Genomic DNA, 27,797 nt, shown 5'->3' on the forward strand with positions numbered 1-27,797 from the left:
ACGGGGCACCAATGGCGGACTTGAATTCTGGTGTTCTCTGGCAACTGCCAATCTACCTGAACGGTGCTGAGCTGTGAGCACATTTCTTGCTCGTGCCACCCTCATGAAGTCTGTTTCTGACAGTTTGGTCTGCTGGGGGTCATTTTGTAGGGCTCTGGCAGTGCTCCTCCTGTTCCCCCTCGCACAAAGAAGCAGATACCGGTCCTGCTGCTGGGTTGTTGCCCTTCTACGTCCCTGCCCAGTTCTCTTCGTGAAACAGCCTTTCTCCTGGTATCTCCTCCATGCTCTTGAAACTGTGCTGGGAGACACATGCCACTTATGGATGTGCCATCCTGGAGGAGCAGGACTGCCTGTGCAACCTGATTGGGTACTGCCTCATGCTACAGACAGTGACCCTAACAAAACTAAAGACAAATCAGTCAGGAAGAATAAGGAGAGAACAAAATTATTCCCTTTTCGGGGTTGTCTTGCTGTTGCCTCTCCAGTGCGGTGGTTGTCACTTATTTGCACCAAATGCTTCCTAACTGGATATATCCCTATCCCTGAAGTTTGATTGACTTGTTGTTATACTGTGATGATTAAGTGGTCCCTTAATTTTTTTTTGAGCAGTGTACTTACACCTAGTGAAGACTTTATTAGTGATAAAATGCCATCAGAATGATCCCACAACGGACAGACAGTCATATTGTGTAAAGATTGATATAAATCATTTTCACACAGTAAATATTTAAATGGTATGTTTATTTCACTCTTTGTTTCGGTTGTCAGTAGATTTTCATATTTTAAGATAATACAAAACTAATACATAAACAGCATTTGAAAAGTAGCACAAACAAATTAAAGGGTTAGTTCACCCAAAAATGAAAATTCTGTCATTAATTACTCACCCTCATGTCGTTGGACACCCGTCAGACCTCCGTTCATATTCGGAACACAAATGAAGATATTTTAGTTGAAAGCTGATGGCTGAGAAAGGCTTCAGACAGGCCTCCATTGGCATTCAGTACATTGACACTTCCAAGATCCATAAAAGGCACTTAAAACGTCATTACAAAGTCTATCTCACCACAGTGGCTCTACAATAATCTTACAATGCGACGACAATAGTTTTTGTGCGCAAAAAAAAATCAAAATAACACCTTTATCCAACTTGTTCTCGACTTCCGTGTATGCCTCCACGACGCATGCGCGAGAATATGACGTAGCGCCGCCGTTCGGGAATCCATGAAATACACACTTAAGCCCCATTTTGAGCACTACGCCGAGACCTAAAGCACGATCAATGTAGAATTCAACATCTTAGACACGCACGTCTTCCTCTGCTTGTAAACAAATCGCTTCTGGGTCATTTGTCCGAGCGCCGGATCTGCGTCATATTCTCGCGCATGCGTCGTGGAGGCACACACGGAAGACAAGAACAAGTTGGATAAAGGTGTTATTTAGATTTTTTTTTGCGCACAAAAACTATTGTCGTCGCATCGTAAAATTATTGTAGAGCCACTGTGGTGAGATGGACTTTGTAACAACATTTTAAGTGCCTTTTATGGATCTTGGAAGTGTAAATGTACTGAATGCCAATGGAGGCCTATCTGAAGCCTTTCTCAGCCATCAGCTTTCAACAAAAATCTCTTCATTTGTGTTCCGAATATGAACGGAGGTCTTACGGGTGTCCAACGACATGAGGGTGAGTAATTAATAACAGAATTTTTATTTTTGGGTGAACTAACCCTTTAAGTCATAATAAAACATTTTCCAAGACCGGTTTGAAGTGACTTTTATATAACCAAAAGAAAAAAAATGAAAATCCCTGGGACATAAAATGCATGATATATGCAGTTTGGCTGTAGTGTGCATATATTTTTGCAAAAGCATCCTGTATTGAAAGATGTAACGGATATTTCCCTTCTGTGTCTAGTATTCCACTGAAGATGCTGTGCCAAAATATGAAGAGACAGATTGTCTCTCGAGCGTTTTATGGCTGTAAGTCCAAAAGAATCTGCGTAATCATTCATATGAATTCGTATAATAAACCCTCAGCTGTGCTTTAACGCTCATTTACCACTTTCCCGTTTGTAGGGCTGGCCTACTGTCGGCACCTGTCCACTGTGAGGACGCACCTTTCGGCACTGGTCAACCACAACATTGTCCCTCCAGACAAGCCCTGTGAAGCCGCTGGAGGGCTCAGCAAAGATGTGTGGAGTAAATATCAGAAAGACTGTAAGGTTAGCCTAGTACTCTTCAGCTCCAGTCACTAGAGGGTACTAGCGGTCAGTGTCATGTACCGTAGGCTGCCGTAGTCCCGCTGTCTCCATCTGTCCCTTATTCTCTCTTGCCAGAATTATAAGGAGCTGGAGCTGCTGAGGTTGGTTTACTATGGAGGGGTGGAGCATGAGATCAGAAAGGAGGTGTGGCCGTTTCTGCTGGGACACTACAAGTTCGGGATGGACAAGAAAGACATGGTTCAGGTAAAGAAGTTATGTAAAGAGGAAGAATTGTGCGCACATCCAATGAAACTTTTACTGGTGCCAGATTCAATAAAGAATAAATCAAAGTAAACAAAAATCTGCACACTGTTAATACTGATTCCAAAGATTTATTAAAACATGCAACGTTTCAACCCAAAAGGGTCTTCGTCAGGCCTAGAAGTTCCAAAAACTATCCTAAACTGGCCTAGACTACCCTCGTAAAAAAGAACTTATAAACTAAAATATAATTTCATGTAATTTTTATGGAAACTTGTGTCATTCCACATTTGTAGTGATTAAGTTGAAGTTCATTTAAAATATATTAACTTCAAATATAATATTGGAAAACACACTACAGTTCAAATTATAATCGAGTACTTTGAAGTATAATTTGTAACATACTAAAGAATATGCAGTCAACACATCAAACTAAGTGTACTTCAAAGCATGACAAAAGATACAATGATTTGTACTTTTAAAAGTAGAGTTATTACAAAGGACACTTAAGTGAGTTAAGACACGTACCCCCGGTTTCACAGACAATGCTTAAGCTAATCCTAGACTAAAATGCATGTTTGAGCTGTTTTAACTGAAAGAATCTTGCACTGACAAATCTTAAAATATGTCAGTGGCATTGTTTTGTCTCAAGATGCACACCAGCAATGTTTTTTTCGTGGGCACGTTTATAAAAGTTACTTAAATGTCCTAATTGAACTAAGGCCTAATCCTGGCTTAGTCTAAGCCCTGTCTGTGAAACCGGGCCGTAGTCATTTAAGTATACTCTCTTTAAGCACACTTAAGTGGCCTTTTATTTTTTATCTGAAAGTACAATTATATACTTTTAAGATTTGAAGCACACTACAGGTAGTGTACAGTGCGAAGTACATTCTTAAGCACAATTCTTTTTCACAAGGGTAGATAGTTTGTACTGGTGTGATTTATAGGTATTGTCTGATGTGCCCTTGTGTGTTTTGTAGATTGATGAGAAGATCACAGAAAGGTATCAGCAGGTGATGCGGGAGTGGAAGGCATGTGAGGTCATTGTGAAGCAGCGGGAGAAAGAGATGCAGTCGGCCATCTTTGCCAAGTTGTCGTCAGGGAGCAGTATAGACAGCCACGTCCTCAGACTCATCCACAGGGACTCCACTATTAGCAACGAGGTCAGTCACAGGCATTATAATGCTCATGCAACTTCAAACGTGAATGGTTTGGGACAGTATTACTATGAAGCACCCATACAGTAAACAAAATGACATTCCACTGCAACTTGCAATTGATTTCAATCTACTTTGCCATTAGCACTTAAAGTGCTAATAGGTGCATTATTATTATGTTGATAAGCTAAGCATAAACATACGTGGCACACACAAATATGAGGTAAATTAGTTTTTTTTTAAATTAACCATACTTTTGAATATTGAATAAAATGTAAATATACATCAGCGTTGCTAACCTGACCCATGTATTTTAATAACTATAAACATGTGGCACACACAAAAAATAGTTTTTTGATTATGGCTGCACGATTAATCGAAATTAAACACTCACGATTTGGCAAAGGCTTGTGTTTTTTTTTTATGCGCAGCTTGTCAGTGAAGCACTGCTCTGTGATCAGCAGTAAATGCTGCTCCATCTGAAACCCAGAGGGCGCTCTCGCGCAGAGAATATGCCCCACAGAAGTTGACCCCTGCACTAGTAGTAGTGGGAAGTTTGGATCATTTTACTGACTCGGATCTTTGAATCTCGTTCAGCAAAATGAACAAATCATTGAATTCATTTCAGCAGAATCTAATTAAAATGTTACATGTTAAATTTTCCGACACATTTAGTACTTTTGGAATAAAAAATAAACTATAAGCTAATGCAGCCATGACCAAACTTTGAGAAAGAAATGATTAATTCATTGCTTAGCTGGGTCTTCAGGCTATGCAGTCTGTTAGTTCACCTCACCTCCCGATCCAAATCCTTCTTTCTTTTGTCACTTCACATTTAATCATGTCTGTTCCCTGGAAAGATTAGTTAATCTCTCGAGTCTTCGGGTCCGAGTGTCGTTCTTTTGTCACATGACCGCTTCCCGGTTCTGTCTCTCGCAACATATACAACATTACATTTGTATTATTGACTGCATGTTGTAATATATTTATTATTATAAAATCATCAGAAGATGTGTGCAATAAACATTTGTTATGCCTATTAGGGATGGGCGATATGGACTTGGAAAATATATGGAAAATGTATCCCGATATTTTCTAGTATTTATTGCGATAACGATATCAATGACAATAAATGTAGTATCATTCCCCATGTTTTTGGATACAAGTGAGAGCTGCATGCATTCTTGAGTCTCAGAAAAACAAACAATGATCTAAAGTAATACGTACATGTCATCAAATAGGCTCCTATAATACATTTTATATATATATATATATATATATATATATATATATATATATATATATATATATATATATATATATATATATATATATAATATAATGTAAAATTCCACACCAGCCTTTTCAGAAATGGAAAAGTTGCAGATATAATTGTCTTCTGTAAAAGTGCAGGTAATGTAATAGTGTATAGTGTAATAATGTAATAGTGCAACTGTGCTGAAAAACATCACACAATACAAATAATAATAATTCAAATCAATGACAAGTTTTACATGTAAACCGATTCTGTATTTATTCATACACTCATGGTGCAAACAGTGGTAAAAATAGCAGAAACAGCAAAAGTAATTATCCCCAAAATGTCTTCAGATTACAAAAAAGTTGTAAATAATGATTTAATGATAGAACTTCAGTTATTTGAGTTGATAAGATAATAAAACCACGAATTCTTCTACTAATAAAAATAAACTGCACAAAGGAATAATGAGCTTCTGGGTTCATGAATATTAGTCACGTTGTCAGCGCTCATTCTAACTGATTTGCTGAAATCAAAACACAGTAATAGGTGCGCGCCAGCCAATGAGATTCCTGTTTGTGCATTCGTTTCTTCCTGTTCATGAAAGGCTGAATAATTCCAAATAAACGCCATTATTTTGCAGGAAAATACAACAAAGGATATTGTTTACATGTAGCACATCAATTCTGTGTGGTATAAGACTCTCTCGCTCTCTCTTTGAGTGTGTGTGAAACACTGAGCGCTCTGTCGCGCGCCTCACACTAGTGTTAAATGTGCGTCAAATACACTGCGCATTCATTGAGTTGAACTGAAATAGTGTGCTTTACCGATCGATTGAGAGAGCGAATCTCTTAAGTGATCAGTGAGTGAAAATACATCTGTATGTACAGGTTCAGATTGCCCTCAGGTAGCCCCTCGTTTAGCTATGAACTCTTCCGCAGCTTCCGCCATAGTTGTTTTCGCTCTGCACGTGAGATGCGGATTCAGTGCCGCCGCTCCCATTGCGCGGCGCTTAGGGCACCAAGTGCTGCGGGGGGCACCACAAGAAAATTCTCACTCCAACCCCCGTTCAGCTATATCAAGTGACGAACGCAGCCAGCCATCATAAAGTAATAACGCTTAGGGCATCAAGAGACGGCCAGCGGCGGCACGGTGCAGATGGGTCGCGCCATCAACTAGGCTTTATCGTTATTATCGCGGGAAGACAAATTCTTATCGTGGGGAGAATTTTTACCGATATATCGCAAACGATAAGATATCGCCCATCCCTAATGCCTATCCATTCTGACCTACCCAATCTGTGCAGTCTTCATAGGAACATCAATTATTATACTAACTAAAAAACTGAACTAAATAAACAAAACAAAAAAAACTATGCAATTGTTTGTAAGGAAGGTTGTGAATTAACACATTTCTGTATCCAACACGGCTGTCAAAAATGTGACAAAAGAACGAGACTCGTACCCGAAAACTCGAGAGATGAACTAATCTTTTCTGTTTCCGGTGACTGCATAGCCTTGCCTATGGGGCTAGGACTTGATGAACGAATGACTCGAACCCGAAGACTTGAGAGAAGAACTAATTAATTCTGTTTCCTGTAAAGAACATGGGATGTTGTGCATGCGTGGTCAACACAAAATGAACGAATCGCTCCCTGAGACAAGTCTGACTGGAGCCTGTTGTTTTTTGTTTTTTTTATCCTCCCTATTACACACTGACACTGTTGCAGCCATTGTTCAGTTTTGTTTTTAATATCAAAGTAGTTGTATTTCTTTTCGTTTGGAGCATTTTTTTTTGCTTAAATAAAAAAATTTGTTTTTTAAAACGATGACCAAGCCTGGCCGACAGTGAGTTAACCACGTTTGATAAATTTAGCCTCTCAAATCAACACTTGACTTGTCTTGCCTATAATAAAATCCATAGATATAAAACACTTCAATTATATCACAATGTTAGTTTAAACACTTACTATCACCACCTCAGTAAAAAAGCATTTTTGACAAGCCGAGGCAGACTCGCAACGGTGCTCGCAAACAAAATGGGCTATATGATCTAAACAAATAAAAAGTTTCTTACCTTACACCTCTCCGCAAAATATAATTTTTTAAATAAATGTAATATAAATCCCATCTTCAATTCCCGTGCTATATGCGTGGACGAGTTCACGTCCACGAAAGCAACAGATAAGAGCTGCATTTTATTAATCATCAGCTCATTTCAAGATCAAAGACCCTATATTGATTGTATCAATACTTTAATAAGCATAAACATAGGTGGCACACACAAATATTGAGCAAAAGAGTTTGTTTCAATATGTTGGAGTATTGAATGAAATGTATGTTTATTTGTCATCTAGGAAGCCTGAGGTAAATCTAGCATTATATATCCCATGCATCTCATCTGTACTCTCTGTAGGTATTCATGTCTGTGGATGAGCCTGACGCAGGCGGTCACGACACCTCGTGTGAGGGAGGAAGTACTCCCACCTTAACCACTGTAGTCACTCCAGCCATGTTAGCCCCAGACGAGAGGCCGCTGGTGGAGTTCGACTCTCCAGACTCAGGCCTGCCCTCCTCCAGGAACTACTCCGTAGCCTCTGGACATTCCCAAATCATGTCCAGCATTGAAGACGGACAGAGCATGGAGGAGGACACTACACCCACTGGGGTTTTGGAGGAGCAGGGTGGACGGGACTCTTTGAGTGAAGACAAACTCTGCAGTCAGCTGGACAAGCTCGCAACCACCACTGAGGGCGCGGCCCCATCTTTCTCCTCCTATACGGTACACACACTGTTTGAGCCAATAGATCACAGTAATACATTTATCATTATAACCGTTGATTTCGATATTTCGTGAATCTTGTCAATTGTTCAGATCTAGCTGTCTAAAGACAGTTGTTTTGTATCAAATGCTGTGCTTGTGAGCAGATTGAGCTGTTGGACAAGGTGGCTCTGAACTTGCACAGAATAGACAAAGATGTGCAGCGCTGCGATCGCAACTACTATTACTTCACTACCAGCAACCTGGAGAAACTGCGCAACATCATGTGCAGGTCAGTGTGGATCTCTGTGATCTGCTCGCATTCTCAGTCAGCTTTGTGTGTCTCTCAGAATAGCAGCTCATTGAATATCAATTCAGTCTGTTAGATTAATTGAAACATAAATCATAGACTGATTTTCTAAATCGGCTGAACTGAGGCTCAGTCTACCTCGGCCTCTCATGTCTTTATCCCGGTTTTATGATCCAGTTACGTGTGGGAACATCTGGAGATTGGCTATGTGCAAGGCATGTGTGACCTTCTAGCCCCACTGATGGTCATTCTGGATGATGGTGAGCAAGAGACATTAACATGATAGACAGACAATAACAATGTTTTATATCACTGACTTGTATATTTATTATACAAGCAATTGTATTAAATCCACTTGAGACCAACTTTCAAGAAGCAGCCGAAGACACCTCTTCACACACCACTTAACCTTAAACCAATGCACTTACACACGCATTAAAAAAGGGAATATATTTTATATAATTTTTCAACAAATATATTATTATTATTTTACAGAACATTTAATAACACTTTAGTAATATTTTTGAATGGTATATTATAAAAATTCTCAATTGTTCCCAAATTATATTAAATATAATACCATTGTTTTATATATAACATTTTATAATCTTTTTATATTATAATCTTTATTATTATTATTATTATATTAACTCTCTTTAACCCCTAATTTGATGTAATATGTAACATTAATATAATATATATGTATCTATACATATATTTATTTATATTATAAAATATTTTTTAAAGTTTAAACATTTTTCAAAATTAAGATTAAGTTCAAATATATATATTTCTATGTGTGTGTACGGTGTATAATTATGTATATTTTGAATACACACACATATTTAAGAAATATTTGCATGTATATACTGTATATATATTTTATATAATTTACATTATATATAAATTTAATATCTATCTATCTATCATTGTCTGTCTGTCTGTCTGTCTATCTATCTATCAGTTTGTCTATCTATCTATCTCTGTCTGTCTATCTATCAGTCTATCATCTATCATTGTCTATCTATCTATCAGTTTGTCTATCTATCTCTGTCTGTCTGTCTGTCTATCTATCAGTCTATCATTGTCTGTCTATCAGTTTGTCTATCTATCTATCTCTGTCTGTCTATCTATCAGTCTATCATCTATCATTGTCTGTCTATCTATCTATATCTATCTATCTATCTATCAGTTTGTCTATCTATCTCTGTCTGTCTGTCTATCTATCAGTCTATCATTGTCTGTCTATCTATCAGTCTATCATCTATCATTGTCTGTCTATCTATCTATCTATCTATCTATCTGTCTGTCTGTGTCTAATTAACTGTCTGTCTGTCTGTCTGTCTGTCTATCTATCTATCTATCTATCTATCTATCTATCTATCAGTTTGTCTATCTATCTCTGTCTGTCTGTCTGTCTATCTATCAGTCTATCATTGTCTGTCTGTCTGTCTGTCTATCTATCTCTATCTATCTATTAAAAAAATCCATATATATTTTTTTCAACCATATTTTAGGTTAAATTATATATAAAATATATTGTTATAATCATATTCTCTTGTTTAACCCCCTGTACAGAGTGCTTGGCTTACAGCTGTTTCACTCAGCTGATGAGAAGGATGAGTCAGAATTTCCCTACCGGAGGAGCCATGGACACTCACTTCGCCAATATGAGGTCACTAATACAGGTAACATGGCACATGACCTTTCTCCGGCTTCCTGTCTGAGTCAGCACTGTGATGTGTCTGTTCCTCTGATGCAATTTGTGACATTATGAGCTCTTAACTTGATGTTTTTTTTCTTCAGATCCTTGACTCAGAGTTGTTTGAGCTCATGCATCAGAATGGAGATTACACTCATTTCTACTTCTGCTACCGCTGGTTCCTCCTGGACTTCAAAAGAGGTAACCACACACGGACACTCAATGGAGCCTGTGTGATGTCATCAAACACGGTGGAGATATTGTACCCTCGTTGTTTAACACGCTGTTTATTTTCTGTGTCAGAGCTACTCTATGAGGATGTGTTTGCTGTATGGGAGGTTATCTGGGTCGCCCCTCGCATCTCCTCCAAGCACTTTGTCCTGTTCATTGCATTGGCCTTGGTGGAGGTGTACAGAGACATCATCCTAGACAACAACATGGACTTCACCGATATCATCAAGTTCTTTAATGGTGAGTGAACTGATCGGAGGACAGATTTGAAGCCGAAGCGTGTGGTTTGTGCTACTAGCATTGCTAAATGAAATGGCAAAAATTCAAACCAAAATGGATGGCATCACCCCAATCTAACACTATTGGTGGAGTCAACTACATACTGTAGAATCTTTCTCCATTGACAACCATAAAAAAATTATTAGTATTCTGACAAAAATGTTTTTGTAAGCAACATACACCAATCAGGCATAACATTACGACCACTGACAGGTGAAGTGATTAATTATCTCCATCACGGCAGCAAGTGAACATTTTGTCCTCAAAGTTGATGTGTTAGAAGCAGGACAAATGGACAAGCGGAGCAATGGAAGAAGGTGGCCTGGTCTGATGAATCACGTTTTCTTTTACGTTACTTGGATTAGGGGAGTCCAAATTAATCGTTTCTTCGATCCAATGCGATGCAGACGATTCGGTATCGGTTCAGTAATAGACCATAACCGATTATAATGACCTGATTATTTTCTGACGTCATGTGTCTCGTACGTGCTTTGTCATGATAAAATACAATGGCGAGACGCGAGTGCGAGTAATTAAAATGCTCTAACTATTTTAAAAGCAGACATCTGGGCACATTTCGGCTTTAATGAACAACCTGTTAAATAGGGTTGGGCATCGTTTTTATTTGAACGATTCTGATTCTTACTTTCGATTCCGGTTCTTTTCGATTCTCAATTCCGATTCTTTGAGGGGTGGAGTCAAAACATGTCACAGGCTCATTTCACAGAGGAGCATTTTATTTTGATTCAATAATGAGTTTTAGTTTTGGGACTTTCTCCGCTGGCATTTTCCAGCTTTGCTGCAAAGGTGAATGGAGTTTCCCACCGAGTCTCCACCGGTTTAGCAATAGCATTAGCAGCAGTCATATTAGGACTGCTACTAGCGTGGGCAATTCGGCCGTTACTCTGCACGTGTTCCTGTGTATGCGCACTCCAAGCCGTCAGTAGCCTCACGCAATGTTGTCATGACAGCCGGTACACAGCATACACTTCAGGAGGCTTTATTATTAGTATTATTTCTTATCATATTCGTCATATAAAAGGCGAGTCGCGTTTGTTTCTATTGAGCCTGATTTCTCAAAATGGTGCGTGTGTGTGCTTATCCTGGGTGCCATGACAACAGTGCGAGTTATAGTCGGCATGAGCGCCGGCGCCTGCTGACGATTCTGAGTGCGTACACACAGGAACGTGCGCAGAGTAATGGCCGAGCTAGTGTTAATTTCGTCAGACGAGACGAGACTATATATTTTCGTTAACGACCTTTTTTTCCATGACGAAGACGAGACGATGACGAGACTGCACCAATGTCCAAAAACACTGACTAAGACTAAATTAACATGCATTATTGTTGATGAAAAAGGACGAGACTAAAATGTTTTGCATAAAATAAAAACTAAGATAAAATCTCTCTTCATTTTCGTCTACAATTGTCTCTACTTTTACATCATGAGATGAATATTCAGCTGTTCAAAATATTCAGAAAGAGTTCCCGCTGTTGCTGGAGTGCAGGTCTCTCTCAGACTCCGCCTGTCATCTCGCGGCCGCGCACGTGTGGTCACGTGGTTCCCGGAGCGCTCAACACTTCTAGCGCTGTGTCCTTACATTTGAATGGCTTAAGCCGCGTAAGTTACACAACAGCTTCACTTTACAGGTGTTTGCAGCAATTTTTGGTAAACAGTACAGCATAGTGTGCATCAGCCACATTTACAGTATCATTTTATTATGGAGAGTGGTAGAGATCAACATTGTTAACATTAATATTAATGTTTTTCTTGTATTTAGCCCTCAGGTATTCCTTACTAATTAAGTCACACTTGTACTCATTGATGGTCAAATGTGACCATACACCTTAACTATTTCAAAAATAAATAGCCTATATTTTAATTCAATAATATTTATTGAATATTTTGAGGAGATCTTTTGGTACTAAATACTATTTGTGCAATACTTATGGTCCATTAATGATCACTTAAAATATTTTTCTTCTAATATTTTTATTATTTATATTACAATTAGTGTGTTAATTAAGGTTAAAATAGAGAATTCCACTGCAAAGAGGCAAATTAGTCATTTTGTGGCTGGAAAAATAAAAAAATTCACTTGTAATGCCATTACCCACTGGGTGCCTGTATGGCTCTTTAATACATACACAGATCATAACTGCTTACTTATTTGTGAAATTTTGAAATGTTAATAATAGTGAATAGTAAAGAATGCAAGCAAATATAATATAACCCCAAAAAAGTGTAAAAAACATATTTTCCCTTATACTATGTACAGTAGGCTATATACATATGAATTCATACTGAATCAAGATCGAACTCGATATTTGTGCCCATCGTCTCATAAGCTAATGCTGATTTTAGGCATCTACGCTGTAAATCAACCAGTTAGCTATGGTGTTGTGGCACAAACATTATGCAGGTTATATGTACTTTATGTAACGTATTTTGCCACAAAATATATTGAGTTTTCCTTTAACTAAAGCTAGACTAAAATGACTAGACTTTTGGTCGACTAAAACTTGACTAAGATACCTTGAGTTGTCTTTTGACTAAAACTAGACTAAAATGACGAGACTTTTAGTCGACTAAAACTTGACTAACAAAAAAAGATATGTGAATGACTAAATATGACTAAAACTAACAAGGACATTTGGCACAAGACTAAGACTAAATTAAAAATAGGTGACAAAATTAACACTAGGCCGAGCTCAGTGTTTTGATTGAATAATAGTTTCTTTCTCGCAAAACCTTATAGTATGCCTCTGAACACTTTCCATATATGGCGCGCGTCTCCCTGTATCATTGCGTGATACATTTGTTTATTTTTTGTAATGTTTTAGCCTGGTCGCTATTCACTGCCATAATAGGAAGGAGCGCGTGCAGGACTATTTTTTTTAATTTCTGCATTTGAGTTCCGAAAAAGATAGAAGGACATAGGGCACTGGGACAACAGCAGGGTGCTTTATTTTAATTTCAGGTTGAACTATCCCTTTATTAACGTTGGTTAGCGCAGGTTTGCTTGAGGAGGACGAGACAGTGGACCTGCGCAGCTTGTCAAACACACTACACTTGTTAATTTGTACACCACATATTTGTAGTGCATCCTCCTGTGCAAGTAATACGTTTGTCACATGTGTTGCACTGTGCCGATCCAGGCTTTTTTAAAAGTGAAATAAAGCCACACTTTTGAGCTTACTGTGCTCCATGGCTGCAACAGAACAAACGGGCGCGGCAAGCACTTACGGAACTCTGGTGGCCACTATGGAAACCAAAACACGTTTGGAACCGATGATCGTAATCGAACATTTTTTTCTAAACGATTCCAATGGCATCGTTATTTTGGTTCTCGATGGCCAACCCAACTGTTAAGCACTACCTGGAGAACACACGCGCTGTGTGGAAATCAAAGCTATCTGATTTATCAAAACGATTTCATTTACACTTGGGCACATAAATGTATCGCCGCAAAACGGATATAAATACGATCTTCAATTCCTGCACTATATGTAGATTTATTGTTCACGTCACCGAAAACAACAGATATGAGCTGCATTTAATAATCTTCAGCTAATTTCAAAATCAAAGACCGCAATAGGAGAGCACGCGGCAACAGCACTGGTAAGATCATTCAGTTTCTTTACTTTTAAATGAAGATGATCGTGTTGAGCATCTGCGACTTTACTTTCGGTAGTGTGTGTGTTAGCTTGATGAAGAGATTCGCAGCTGTTTGTCTGCGGCGATGTGTGCTTCAGTAGCGCAGTCATATCGGGCTATAACATGTCATATAGCCCATAACACGCTCACACGTTCATTTTTTTTTATAGCATTGTTGCGAGGAGTAAAATTTACATATGTGGTTTCAACAACCAGATGCACTTAGTCTTTAGTTTTGACTGTAATGCGGCCCAGACCACGTCCTGAAGTGGCTTTTAGTATTTTGTGTATTTGTTCTAAACGCTCCTGTTGTCTTCTGACTTGAGTTTTGTTTGATACAGTCGAGAAACGTGTTTTCTTTGAGCAGGTAAAATTAAAGGTTCAGTTCATATTATTGACTGACAAAATTGTATACATGAGGATGCAGTGCATCTTCAAAGCATTGTGATATCGAATTGAACCAAATCGTTGGCATTATAATCGTAATCGAACCGAACCGAACCGTGAGACCAGTGTAGGTTCACACCCTTAACGTGGATGACCGGGTGCGTGTGCGTCACTTACCTGGGGAACACATGGCACCAGGATACACTATGGGAAGAAGGCAAGCCGGCAGAGGCAGTGTGATGCTTTGGGCAATGTTCTGCTGGGAAACCTTGGGTCCTGCCATCCATGTGGATGTTACTTTGACACGTACCACCTACCTAAGCATTGTTGCAGACCATGTACACCCATTCATGGAAACGGTATTCCCTGGTGGCTGTGGCTCTTTCAGCAGGATAATGTGCCCTGCCACAAAGCAAAAATGGTTCAGGAATGTTTTGAGGAGCACAACAACGAGTTTGAGGTGTTGACTTGGCCTCCAAATTCCCCAGATCTCAATCTAATCGAGCATCTGTGGGATGTGCTGAACAAACAAGTCCGATCCATGGAGGGCCCACCTACATACAACTCCTGCTGAACCACACATCTAGACATGTGCCGGTAAACAGTAATACAATATACCGCAATAATGAACATCCACAATATTGTTATTGTGGGCACTTCAAAATATCGTGAATAATTATTTATTACAAATTATTCAGATTTTTTGAATGTATATTAAGAATACTTTACCCATCAACCGTTTAAAATGAACAAGTCAAAGAGGAACACGCACTGATGTAAACAGACCGTGCATGAGCCGAGCACATGGCGGAACAAGTGCAGGAGACCCGCTGAAGTGCACATTCACTCTCTGACAGCAGAGGGCGCTGACGGAACAGCAGAAATGCAGCCGTTTCCCCGGTAACCTAAGGCTATTCATTTTCCAACTTAAACATTTTATATTTTAATCTGGACTAAATTACATGCCCTAGATATTGTTTGAATATGTTCTGACTGTTGTTCAATCACACACTTTACAATAAGGCTCCATTATTTAACATTAGTTCATTCATTAACAAACTGACAATGAAAAATATTAATCTTAGTTAAATGTACATTTCAGCATTTAATAACACATTATTAAAATCAAAAGTTGTAACTGTATTATTTAATGGACCCGAGCTTACACTAACAGTTGCTTTTTTAAACTAACATTATCAAAGAAGAATAACTTCTGTAAAAATGTAGCTATTCGCTCTTTGTTAATGTTAATGCATTAACTGGCGAGACATTATTGTAAAGTGTTACCTTTTGTTCTTTATAATTCTTTTGCACTTTAATCTGTTTTAAATATTTGTTTACTTTATACATTTTTGTGTATTGCTTAATTGTATTTAAATGTTTGGTTCTTTTGTTATAAGAACGTTATTAAACCTGTTATAGTATGACAACACTTTTTTTGCAACTTATTTCAATATCGTGATAATACCGTATACCGTGATAAAAGCTTCAGCAATTAATCGCAACATGAAAATTTGATACCGGCACATGCCTACACACATCCCAAATTCACAGTTGGTCCCTTATCTGAGGTTACTTATCTCAAGAATCTGTTCAGTTTATATACACTTTCTCAAAAGTGGCTTTAAAGTGCACTATAGGACTTTTCACACTTGAAATAGTTGACCACAGGTAAACTGAATCCTGGGACCTGGGTTATCTTGATTCACATTTCACACTGCTCATGATTTACCCGTGGTTAAGAATGCATCCTGGGTATTCTTACGCTACTGTTTCACACTGTATAAACCTAAACTCTGGGTTAACTTCCTGATTTGCATAATTACAGAATTTTGTTTTCGGCTGACCCTTAACGGAGCTACTTCTCTCTGCTTATGGATGACGAGTTACACAGGTACTGGGGCTACTCCACAGGGGTTGTCGTCCCGCTCGGTCAAAAAATATTCTGAATCACAAGGGTGCGCCTTATATTCGGACTAAGACAAAAAACACAGTTCAGAAAATGGATTCATGATGTACTCATTGTATAAATTGTCAATTTTTAACAAAAAAAAAGTTGCATAGTGTTAGCCTGGCTCCGCCCTCCTACGTACTTCGCTCAAGTTTCATTTTCCTTCAGTAGTCCATCTAGGATTGCGGTATATTCTCTGGTTTTCTCCAGTCAAATTTTAACCGGTCCAGAGGGAGTGGCTGAGAACAATGACGTTGATGTCGTGCGCTAGTTTGAGATGACATGCGCCACGACCAAACATTAGCGATTGGTTATGGCAGATCCAGAGTGGCTCTGGGCAGATCCAATAGTTTTAAACTTCAACAGAGAACCCGCCTTCGAGGAAGTTAACGCTTGTCAATGGAGAGTGGCCAGACTCTGTACAAATGAAATAGTGTACCTTTAACTTCAATAAAGAGTATAACATCATCACGACGGCACCACAGAGTTTTAAACCGGAAATGCGGCATGTGGCGATGTGAAAATGTCAGTGTACTGAATCACTGTATTGTTTGTGTTCCTCTCTAACAGAGATGGCCGAGCGCCACGACGTGCAGCACATCCTCCAAATAGCGCGGGAGCTGGTACACAAGGTGCAGACCCTTATCGAGAACAAGTGAGAACAAGAGTAGGCTGCTGCCCACCAAGCCCTGCCTCGCCGAATCTCCTTCCCTCCTTCCCAACAGCCCAAGGCTTGAGACTGCCCGGGATCTGCCTCGACGTCTTGACTCTTTATATCGTTTGCCTGCCACAGAATGCCGTTGTGTCAGACCCTGGCGTTGTCTGCATGCTCGTGGTGTTTGAGCACACTGTGACTGAGGTTCTTTTTTTCCATTTCTTGCTGTACACGCCTCCAGCACACGCCGCACCAATCAGGTCCTTTTAGATCTGCTTTTGTAAGACATGAGAAGCCTCGTACAACCGTTTCCCTCCCCTAACGGCCGACACATGTTAGTATTCCACTCTTAATGGAGACAACCGTGTTGTCTGCCTTGAATAAAACATGCCGTCGGACAGTTTAGCCGAGCACAGTTTTGAGTCCTCAAACGAGGCTGCGTTAACTCCCTTAAATAATAACTACGCCACGAAGAAGTCGTCCAAACAGTGTGTGACCAAAAGGACTGTGCCAATAACCTTGTACTAGTATTTATTGTTTAGCGTCTTTTATTGCCCCTTTTCTTCTGTACGATTCGTTGAAGGTGATGACAACGACGATCTCGGAATAAAAGTAGTTGACGTTGCCTTTGTAACACGTTTCACGTCCATACTTTTGCACTTTGAATCTGTCGCTCTGTGACACCCGTGATGCTCCTCTATGACAGGAAGTGAAGGGGTTGAGGTGCTCACTACACGTCCTTCAGTGTCCTAAAGTCTGGAAAGGGTCCGGACTCTTCCACGGGTCAGCAAACTGCTTCCTCATGATGGAAAGAGTGTGATGACTTTGTCGCAGTTTAGATGCTGGTTGGCTTTATCTACTACCTACATGCTTTGTTCACTCTGCACATACTGTACACTACTGTTTAAAAGTTTGGGGTCAGTAAGAGTTTTTATTTTAAAGAAATGTTTACTTTTATACAGAAAGGACGCATGAAAGTGACAGTAGATGTATTTACAATGTTACACAATTAATGAATAATAAATGCTGTACTATTCATCAAAAGCACAACTGTTTTTAACATTGATAATAAATGTTTCTTGAGCAGCGAATCAGCATATTAGAATTAGTGCTGTCAAACGATTAATCGCATCCAAAACAAAAGTTTGTGGTTACATAATTACGGTGGCTCAGTAGTACACAACGAAATTTAAAAAGCAAACAAATTCACAACACAACAAAACGAAATCAAGCCACAACACAACGAAATCAAGCCACAACGAAACAAAATCAAGCCACAACACAAATGAATAAATCCACAACACAACGAAATCAAGCAACAACACAACGAAACGAAATCAAGCCACAACACAACGAAATCAAGCCACAATGAAACAAAATCAAGCAACAACGAAACGAAATCAAGCCACAACGAAACAAAATCAAGCCACAACACAAATGAATAAATCCACAACACAACGAAATCAAGCAACAACACAACGAAACGAAATCAAGCCACAACACAACGAAATCAAGCCACAACGAAACGAAATCAAGCCACAACACAACGAAATCAAGCCACAACGAAACGAAATCAAGCCACAACACAACGAAATCAAGCCACAATGAAACGACATCAAGCAAAAACTAAACGAAATCAAGCAACAACACAACGAAATCAAGCAACAACACAAATAAATAAATCCAAAACACAACAAAATCAATCCACAACTATGGCTGTAACTGAACACAAAACTGACGGTTCGGTACATACCTTGGTTTTGAAGTCACGGTTCGGTATGGGTTCGGTACTGCAGTTTTACAAAATTGCTTTTTATTTATTTTTATTAAACAGTGGTTTACTGAAAAAAAGTGTCTGTCCTTAAATTAATTGAATTATAACTAAAAGTTTATTGAAGATATTGCTGTAAAATATATAGGGAGCCCTTATTGCACATTAATATTAAAGGTTAACAACAGAGCCCAAACTATTAGCATAAATTCAGTTGCTATTTATTTTTAGATATAATAATCAACACTCAAATAACATGTGAAGTTTACATATTTGTGTAGGCTATTATAAGGCAGTTTTTGCAATAACTTCTAAATCTAATTATAAAATAGTTTTTTTTCCTCCAATTCGTTGTTGAAATATAATCATTTATACAGTGATGATCGCGTCCACTTGAACTGGGATCAGTGGTCACGCCACATTAAAGAGCGTCAAAACGGCATTTATCTTTTGCATTTCGTGATAAAAATGGACTGAATACATTCTTGAGTATAAATATGCAGCTATAATGCATGTAGGTGGTTTTGAATTAATAGTTCATGTCGATATACAATGGTTACATACTGTTAAAATTGGTATTAATATATTTGTAAGATTGCTGAATCTAGTGGACTAACTTTACCGCGCTCCGAGAGCCCCCTAGTGGTTGGGAGCAATTTCGTTGTGTTGTGGCTTGATTTTGTGTATAATTATGTATATATAAATACACACACATGCATGTATATAAGATTTTTTTAAATATTTATATATAAAATATTTGTTTACATATAATACAAATATATACAAATATATATATATACATACATACATACATACATACATACATATATATATATATACACATACATACATATATATATATATATATATACACATACATACATATATATACACACACACACACACACACACACACAGTATTTATACACAATGTGTAAATGTAAATATATATATATATATATATAAAATATGCAAATACAATTTCTTTAATATATACAATAATTATACACAAATATACATAATTATACACAGTAAGCTACACACAAACACATTATGTAAACACACTTTTATTTTAGATGCGATTAATCGTTTGACAGCCCTAATTAGAATGATTTCTGAAGGATCATGTGACACTGAAGACTGGAGTAATGATGCTGAAGTTCAGCTTTGATCACAGGAATAAATTACACTTCAAAATATATTAAAATGGAAAGCAGTTATTTTAAACTGTAATAATATTTCACAAATCACAATATAATTGTATTTTCGATCAAATAAATGCAGCCTTTGTGTGCATAAGATACTTTTTTTTTTTTTTTTTTTTTTTTAAACCTTTCTGACCCCAAACTATTGGACGGAAGTTTACATAAATCCTGTCATTATTTTCACATCTAATCTTTATGACTGATTATTCACACTTGCAAGTGATGGACTATCCCGAATCATGAAAACGAACTACTTGAATAAATCTGATCTGACTGTTCAGACTGAAAAAAGTTCTTTGAAATGACAAATGTCACTAAATTTGACCCGCTTTCGTCACGTTATGGCTGTATTTCATCAAATGTGTCTCATTGCTCTTGTCAAAGACATTGCATACTGGTTGCACATTTTAATAATTCACTTCCACACTGTCTTCCCCATTTTACAATTTGATGCCTAAGGCTGTTTAGAATGGATTGCTAGCGGACTGAATACTTCAAACAGTATACTTTCTACTAATAGTATACAGTGCAGCGTATTTTGGAAACAGCTATTTATAGTTAAAATGTCCACTTTTGGCATGCTGATCAAATGATAGTTATATTATATTGGAAATGGTTAAATATACTGCACATTTGGTCATCAGGGTATTATTGCATGCATATGGACCGCTCACACATTGTGCATACTTTATACTGCAGAAGTAGTAGTGTGGTAATATGCAATTCTGAACAGCCTAAATCAGTCCCAAAAAAAACCCAACTGTACTTTTAAGAAGCGCTGCCATTATGGAAGATAATGATGCGTCTATTCCTTTTGTTGAATGTGTGCGAGTGCAAGGGATGTTTTTAGCCCTTAGAAAGGTTTAATTCCTTCTGACAGGAGCTCATGTACCAAAGCCTCTAAATCATCACCATCATCCTTGTCATACACGCAATGTTAAACCATAACTCGAAGACTGTTGATTAAGTGCATAAAAGGCAAATCATTTATTTTTATTTCTACTGTGAAACATTTATTATCCTCCTTTCCATGTGTATTATTGCACTGTAAATAAAGAGAAAAGCCCTGGATTTCTATGAGAAAAAAAACCTGACTGTCCGCTGTATTTCAGACTCTATTTTTTACTTTAGTTTTAGAGACTTGTGCTAACCTGGAGAGCTGTACAATTCGAATGTGGGAAACCTTTGTTACTTGTTGACTGTTATGTCCCTTATCAACATTGTGCACTGGTTTCTAATAGTTTCAAATATATATGTACATTTTTGTTCGGACGCCAACATCAGAATGAAGTATGTATTGTAACAGATGTATCATTAATCTTGAATGTACATGTATTATGGCAAAAAGTTGTTCCTTACAATTAAAACATTTTCATATGCAGGAAAAGTGTCGAAAGTGTACATTTTGAATCACTCGTATTGGAAGCTGATCACATGGGTTACGTAATCAGATTGCAAAAATAAAGTATTTCAGAGATTACTTTTAAGGTATTTGTAATCAGACTACGGTTTGATTTCCCCCTACTTATATTTTTTTATCATTTTCCTTTATATACGTTCTGAAGGTCTTCAAGGTTTGTGGAAATGTGGATTTGCAGAAATCATTTCACTTTTATCAAGTGTTTTCTCAACACTGCAGCATTGCACATCTAATCAACACATTATTTGAACTATCACTCAGCGAGTCATTTAATTGTCTTTCAAACACATTAAAATGTACAAATTCATGTACAGCTGAACCTCTTCGACCAGATATTTTAAGTATGTTGGGATGATGATAAATATTTTCTTTCTCTTTGTAGTTTTATATCAATATGGTACAAGATTGTCCTAATCAAATCAATGTGATAATATAGTTAGGTCAAAAGTAATCTAAAAGTAATCCAAAAGTAGTCAGATTATATTACCTTAAATGTGTTATGTGGATTACGTTACAAGTACAATTTTGTCTTGTAATTTGGAAAAAGTAACCGAATCGGTTACATAAACATTACACTACCACTGAAAAGTTTGGGGTCAGTAATTTAAAAAAGGGGGAAATTAAAGAAAGACAATTGGTTTAAATTGATTCTATGCATTAAATTGATCAAAAGCAACAGTAAACCCATTTATAATATTACAAAAGATGTATGTCTTAAATTAAATTCTTTCAAACGTTCTATTCTTTAAAGAATCCTGGGGTTTCCACAAAAATATGAAGCAGCACAACAGTGATAGTAGTAATAAATGTTTCTTGAGCAGCGGATCATCATAGAATGATTTCTGAAGGATCATGTGACACTGAAGAAATGATGCTGAAAATTCGGGTTTGATCACAGGAATAAATAATTTTATATTAAAATGGAAAGCAGTTATTTTAAATTGTAATGCTATTTAAAATACCACTGTATTTTGATCAAATAAATGCAGCCTTGAGTATTAGAGACTTCAAAAACACTTCAATCAGGATAAGACAAAGTTGGTTTGACGTTGGACGTTCGATATTTGCAAATTGAAGGACCGTCTCTAAAGTTACAGACATTGGTATAGAGACAGAGCGACACGCGTCATAATCTGAAGACCACGCCCACCGGGAGGGGATCAAACCATGTTCATTGACTTTGTATTGTATTGCGTGAAGCAGCCTCCTTGTCATTTTTGACTTATAACAAAAAACCAGAACAATGTCTAAAAGCTAATATGTGACATGGTGTGCAGCAAACAAGCTAAAAAACACAGAAGTTTTATAAGCTGTTGACCCAAAAAAACGAGCGTTTAAGGACAAAAAAGTGGATACAGGCAATTGAGACAGTGTGCGACATGTTATATTACACTGAGAACTACACCCACTGGAGGGGAACGTGATCAGCGACAGGAAATACAATATATAAAACTGACATTTGGATATTTGACATAACAGTGATAAAATATTTACTGCACACATAGACATATTGAGGCATACTGAGTGTCAGATCCCCAAATTTACCCATTCTTCCTGCAGAAGCTTCACGTTTTATTGCCTTTATCCTTTATGTCTCCTTAAACGCTCGTTTTTTTTGGGTCGACAGCTTATAAAAACTTATTTCTGTGTTTTTTAGCTTGTTTGCTGAACACCTTGTCACATATCAGCTTTTAGACATTGTTCTGTTTTTTGTTATAAGTCTGAAATGACAAGAAGGCAGCCTCACGCAATGCAAAGTCAATGGAGAGCGTTGGATTAATTTAATTTAATAATGGATTAATTTAACAATATTTATTAATTAAAAAGTTGTTTGCCGTTCCAATAAAGCTCAGTGTGCTCCTTTTAAGCTCATCCACATTAAACATCTATGTAAATACTCCATAAAGAGACTTTAAATATTAACTCATAGTTGTCACTTCAAGTTAATCTTTAGAAAATTATTCTTTAAAAATGTTGTTTAAAATAAACTTTCCCCCAAAAAAACATGTTGTGAGCTTAATGGCAACAGGGGTGTCAAGGGTACAAACATGTACCCATTAAGCACAGACAGACTTTTTGCATTTAATGATGTATATCTTAATTTAAATGCTTTTGTCATATAAAATGAAATTAAATATCATTGTGTGAGAGATTAATATCTTATTTTAACACAACTTCTTGAACTCAAACCAATACCCTGTGCACTAAAATGTTTCAATGTAGATTTTGGTGAGCCTAATAGTTATGTTTACCCTACACATTTCTAACTTCAATAGCATTTGAACGGAATGACTTACAGTATCCAAACCAACTGTAAAGTGTTCATGTGTCAGCTATGATGCACACCTTTTACATATTTGATCATTTTTTTTAAAAACTGTCAAATCATGTCTACATATTGATACTTTCACTACTGTCCAGGATGATATACAAAATATGCCATACTTTAAAGCTCAATCGCATTTGAACAGAATGACTTACAGTATCCAAAACCAACTGTAAAGTGTTCATATGTGTCAGCTATGATGCACACCTTTGTTTATTTATGTACATGTTTACAGATTGTGGGTGGGAGCCAAAGGAATTCACAATCATTTGCATTGCCTTCTTTCCTCTGTACCGCTCAGCTTACTGTGCCCTGAACTTGCATCCTCATTATTAGCATTCTCATCTTCCTCCTTATCACCAGGGCTGTTCCTGTCATCTTCCCTGTAACAAGGATAGTCTTCATCCCCTCTTTCCTTTGTTTCGTTGAGTTTATTGTGCCCTTCACTCGCCTCAAAAATATCCTCATCTTTCTCAGCATTTTCCCTATCTTTGAATTAAAAAGATCAAATATGAAAAAGGTGTACCATAGCTAACACCTAGATGAACACTTTACAGTAGGGCTGCAGCTATCGATTATTTTTGTAATCGATTAATCTAGCACTTAATCGATCGATTAATCGGATAAAACATTTTCCCGCATGCTTTTAAGCAACCAAAACAAATAATGCATAACGAAAATGAAGAGGAAAAGCAATTTAATTTATTAATATGCACAACAGGTTTCATGCTGTAATCTAGCCCTGGCATCAAAGTAAATATATTTTATGTAGATTTCTACACCTGCAGCATTTACCATTAGATTACTAACAAATAATATATCATTCCTGGGGTGAGCCTATTTGAGCTTTAATGTATGGCATATGTTGTATATGATCCTGTACAGTAGTGAAAGTATCAATATTTAGAAATGATTTGCTAGTTTATTTGAAAAATTATCAAATATGTAAAAGGTGTGCATCATAGCTGACACCTATGAACACTTTACAGTTGGTTTTGATACTGTAAGTCATTCCGTTCAGATGCTATTGAAGTTAAAAATGTGTATACCAATCTGGTGTATGTAACTTTAGAGACGGTCCCTAAATTTGCGAATATCGAACGTCAACCAACTTTACGCCAATCAGCTCCCTAGTTCAGTAGTCAGGGCACTGGTTAGGGAATCAGTCAATGGGCTGACTCCCTGACCAGTGAACTAGGGAGCTGATTGAGACGCACCCTATGTCACTTTGTAGGCCAAAACGCGAACGTGAGTTAGCATTTTAGCACTTCTGGTTCCATCGTCCTGAAAATATTGGTTAAATGGCTGAAGTAAGGTCTGAACACAAGCTCAAAACATGTTTACGTTTTATTCTAGGACATAAAATACATCACTATTACCCCACTCGCGATTTTTTAAAGATGTTCTGTGTCTTGAAAAGGGCGCTTGCTAACAAGTCGCAAAATGGGAGATTAAACGTCATCACGACGAAAAGTAACCTCAGCCGCTTTTACAGCCTCATTATGCTCATAATTGTGCTCTTATAAACTATTCTAACACAAACTTTCTGGGAAATGTTTTTAAATAAAAACCGAAAGAGTTTAACAGTGACGTTGAGGTTAGTGTGTAGTCTGTTTATAGCTTACCTTTAGCTTTTCACTTCTGGCGACAGCATTTAGGCTTCAAACTTCATAAAAGTTGTGCTCATCTGTGAAAAGTATTCTTTTTGACAAAACGTGTAAGTATCATAAACTTTTGCTGATCACACAGAGTTTATTTTTGCTATAATCCAAAAGCCTATGGGCAAACCTTAGACCCTTTTCACATTTCCGGTTTCTAAGAAGCGGAAGTCGTCATAATTGGGTTAACTTTTTTTTAGCGGTGAATGAGAGAATATATTAAATATATTTTTGTGTGCCCATTTGCGCAAATAGCAAAGAAAAATGCCACAGTAGTGATTTCACAACTTTCAAAAAGAGGGAAAAAATAGAGTGAGATTTATAACGGTAGTTTTCACTCTGGGAAATTACGTCACTGCATTGCATTCTAGGTAGTCGCGGCCATGTTTTAGGACACGCTTGTGTCCTAAAGTCCCAACCATAGACAGTAACGGTGCATTCACACGGCGCTTGAAAAGTTGTGAAATCTTCAACTTCTGCCGCTTGCAAAGCGAGTGAAGCGACGCTACGGAACCCACAATTCAGTTCGGCAACGCATGACATCACCCATTCAAAGTAAATGAGAAGCGTTAACGCTGACGCTCCGTGTGAATGCAGCGTAAAAGAAATGGACACAGCGACCCCATAGGCTTCGACGGGGGAAAGTGAAGTCAAGTAGAAGCACTCACTTCCTGATGGCTGATGTACTGCGCAGCCTCAGACTGAGCTTGACGACGTAGATGTGACGTGATCAACCTGTCTGACAGTTGTAAGTCTTCTAGTAGTTGTGCAAAGTGAAATCTGAATCACGTTGTTGAAATATTTTGTCCCGTTGCTTTTGGGTCTCTATGGGTTTCTCCCCATGCTTCTCCCTTGACTTTATCAGACTTAAAGGATTAGTTCACTTTTAAATAAACTTTTGTTGATAATTTACTCACCCACATGTCATCCAAGATGTCCATGTCTTTCTTTCTGCATTCAAAAAGAAATGAAGGTTTTTGATGAAAACATTCCAGGATTTTTCTCCATATAGATTAGATTCAACTTTATTGGATATAATGGACTTCAATGGGCTCCAAACGGCTCAAGGTCCAAATGACAGTTTCAGTGCAGCTTCAAAGGGCTTTAAACGATACCAGACGATGAATAAGGGTCTTATCTAGCGAAACGATCCGTTTCTGTGAGAAACCGAGTAGTTTTTTATGCTATTATTTTACCTCTTATCAGACGAACGCGATCATCTCTGAGCTCCGTCATAACTTCCGCTAAGTGAGGTCAAAATACGAGCGTGGTCATAGACATATCGATCGTAGATGCCTCATTCTACTGATCCGTGCAAGCGCTAATGAGGATCTACGTATACATCTATGACCAGGCTCGTATTTTGACCTCACTTAGCGGAAGTTATGGCGGAGCTCAGAGATGATCACGTTCGTCTGATAAGAGGTAAAATAATAGCATAAATACTGCTCGGTTTCTCGCAGAAACGGATTGTTTCGCTAGATAAGACCCTTATTCACCGTTTGGTATCGTTTAAAGCCCTTTGAAGCTGCACTGAAACTGTCATTCTGACCTTGAACCGTTTGGAGCCCATTGAAGTCCATTATATGGAGAAATATCCTGGAATGTTTTCATCAAAAACCTTCATTTCTTTTCGACTGCAGAAAGAAAGACATGGACATCTTGGATGACATGGGGGTGAGTAAATTATCAGCAAAAGTTTACTAAAAAGTGAACTAATCCTTTAATGCCTCCACGTCCCCCCGATTGCCTCATAGACAGTAAAAGATTGCCTGCGAGCTTCTCCTCCTGTCTATACGGTAATTTATCTAATATGTGACAGAGTCGCCTGGTTATGATGCAACCGTTAGCCTATTTTTACAAAAACGGCTTCTACGGGGCGATAGTGTAAGATACAGGGTAATGGAGCCTTTTATACATTGCGTGTTTCTTTAGAAATAAACAATGGACAAATGGAGTCTCTAAACGCCTCAGATGCAAAGTTATTCGCCAAAATGAATGGGAGTCAATGGGATGCTAACAGCAGGTGATGGCTCGGTTAGCAATGGCTGCCCTTATGGAAGGTACGCTTTCCGGGTGCTGGATTACCAAGGGGGTAATCCTACACCCGGAAAGTGTACCTTCCATAGGAGCAGCCATTGCTAACCGAGCCAAGCCGTCGTAAAGCTCAGTCTGAGGCTGCGCAGGACGCTCAGTGAGTGCTTCTATTTGACTTCACTTTTCTGCGTTGAAGTCTATGGGGACGCTGTGTCCATTTCTTTTACTATCTATGTGGATTACCCCCTTGGTCCCAACATGTATTGCGTTGCTGACGTCACGTTCCCAGACTCTATTAGAAACACCTTCACATCAGCGGTTTCATGGAAAGAAATAAAATACAAATAGTGTTACAAATGTACATACAAAAAACTTTGCAGGATTTACGATATTGATGACCCAGTCTGTGAAAAGAGTCTAATGGGTGAAACTGACCATTGGCCTACAGAGTGACGTCACACCTGCTCCACTCATGTGTGCAGTGACTCAAAGTAACCACTAGAGGGTTATAACATATTACACTTCCACAGATTTGTTGAATCCGACTAATGTCAGTAAATTGGCTGCCAA

At 37.9% G+C, this 27,797-nt stretch overlaps 1 protein-coding gene across 1 annotated transcript in view; it reads left to right on the top strand.

Moving 5' to 3' along the window:
* The window catches only part of sgsm2 (small G protein signaling modulator 2), a 91,907-nt gene extending 74,056 nt beyond the window's left edge, over window positions 1-17,851 (top strand). The window contains exons 14-24 of the mRNA XM_079823840.1: window positions 1,916-1,980; window positions 2,077-2,222; window positions 2,337-2,465; window positions 3,443-3,625; window positions 7,293-7,658; window positions 7,805-7,929; window positions 8,125-8,207; window positions 9,526-9,635; window positions 9,754-9,850; window positions 9,953-10,120; window positions 16,726-17,851. Coding sequence (XP_079679966.1) covers window positions 1,916-1,980; window positions 2,077-2,222; window positions 2,337-2,465; window positions 3,443-3,625; window positions 7,293-7,658; window positions 7,805-7,929; window positions 8,125-8,207; window positions 9,526-9,635; window positions 9,754-9,850; window positions 9,953-10,120; window positions 16,726-16,814 — 1,561 coding nt within the window. The 3' untranslated portion in view covers window positions 16,815-17,851. The remainder of the gene's footprint in view (window positions 1-1,915; window positions 1,981-2,076; window positions 2,223-2,336; window positions 2,466-3,442; window positions 3,626-7,292; window positions 7,659-7,804; window positions 7,930-8,124; window positions 8,208-9,525; window positions 9,636-9,753; window positions 9,851-9,952; window positions 10,121-16,725) is intronic.
* Window positions 17,852-27,797: the final 9,946 nt, after the last annotated feature.

Source organism: Gobio gobio (assembly GCF_949357685.1).
Source record: "Gobio gobio genome assembly, chromosome: 8".
Taxonomy (NCBI): domain Eukaryota; kingdom Metazoa; phylum Chordata; class Actinopteri; order Cypriniformes; family Gobionidae; genus Gobio; species Gobio gobio.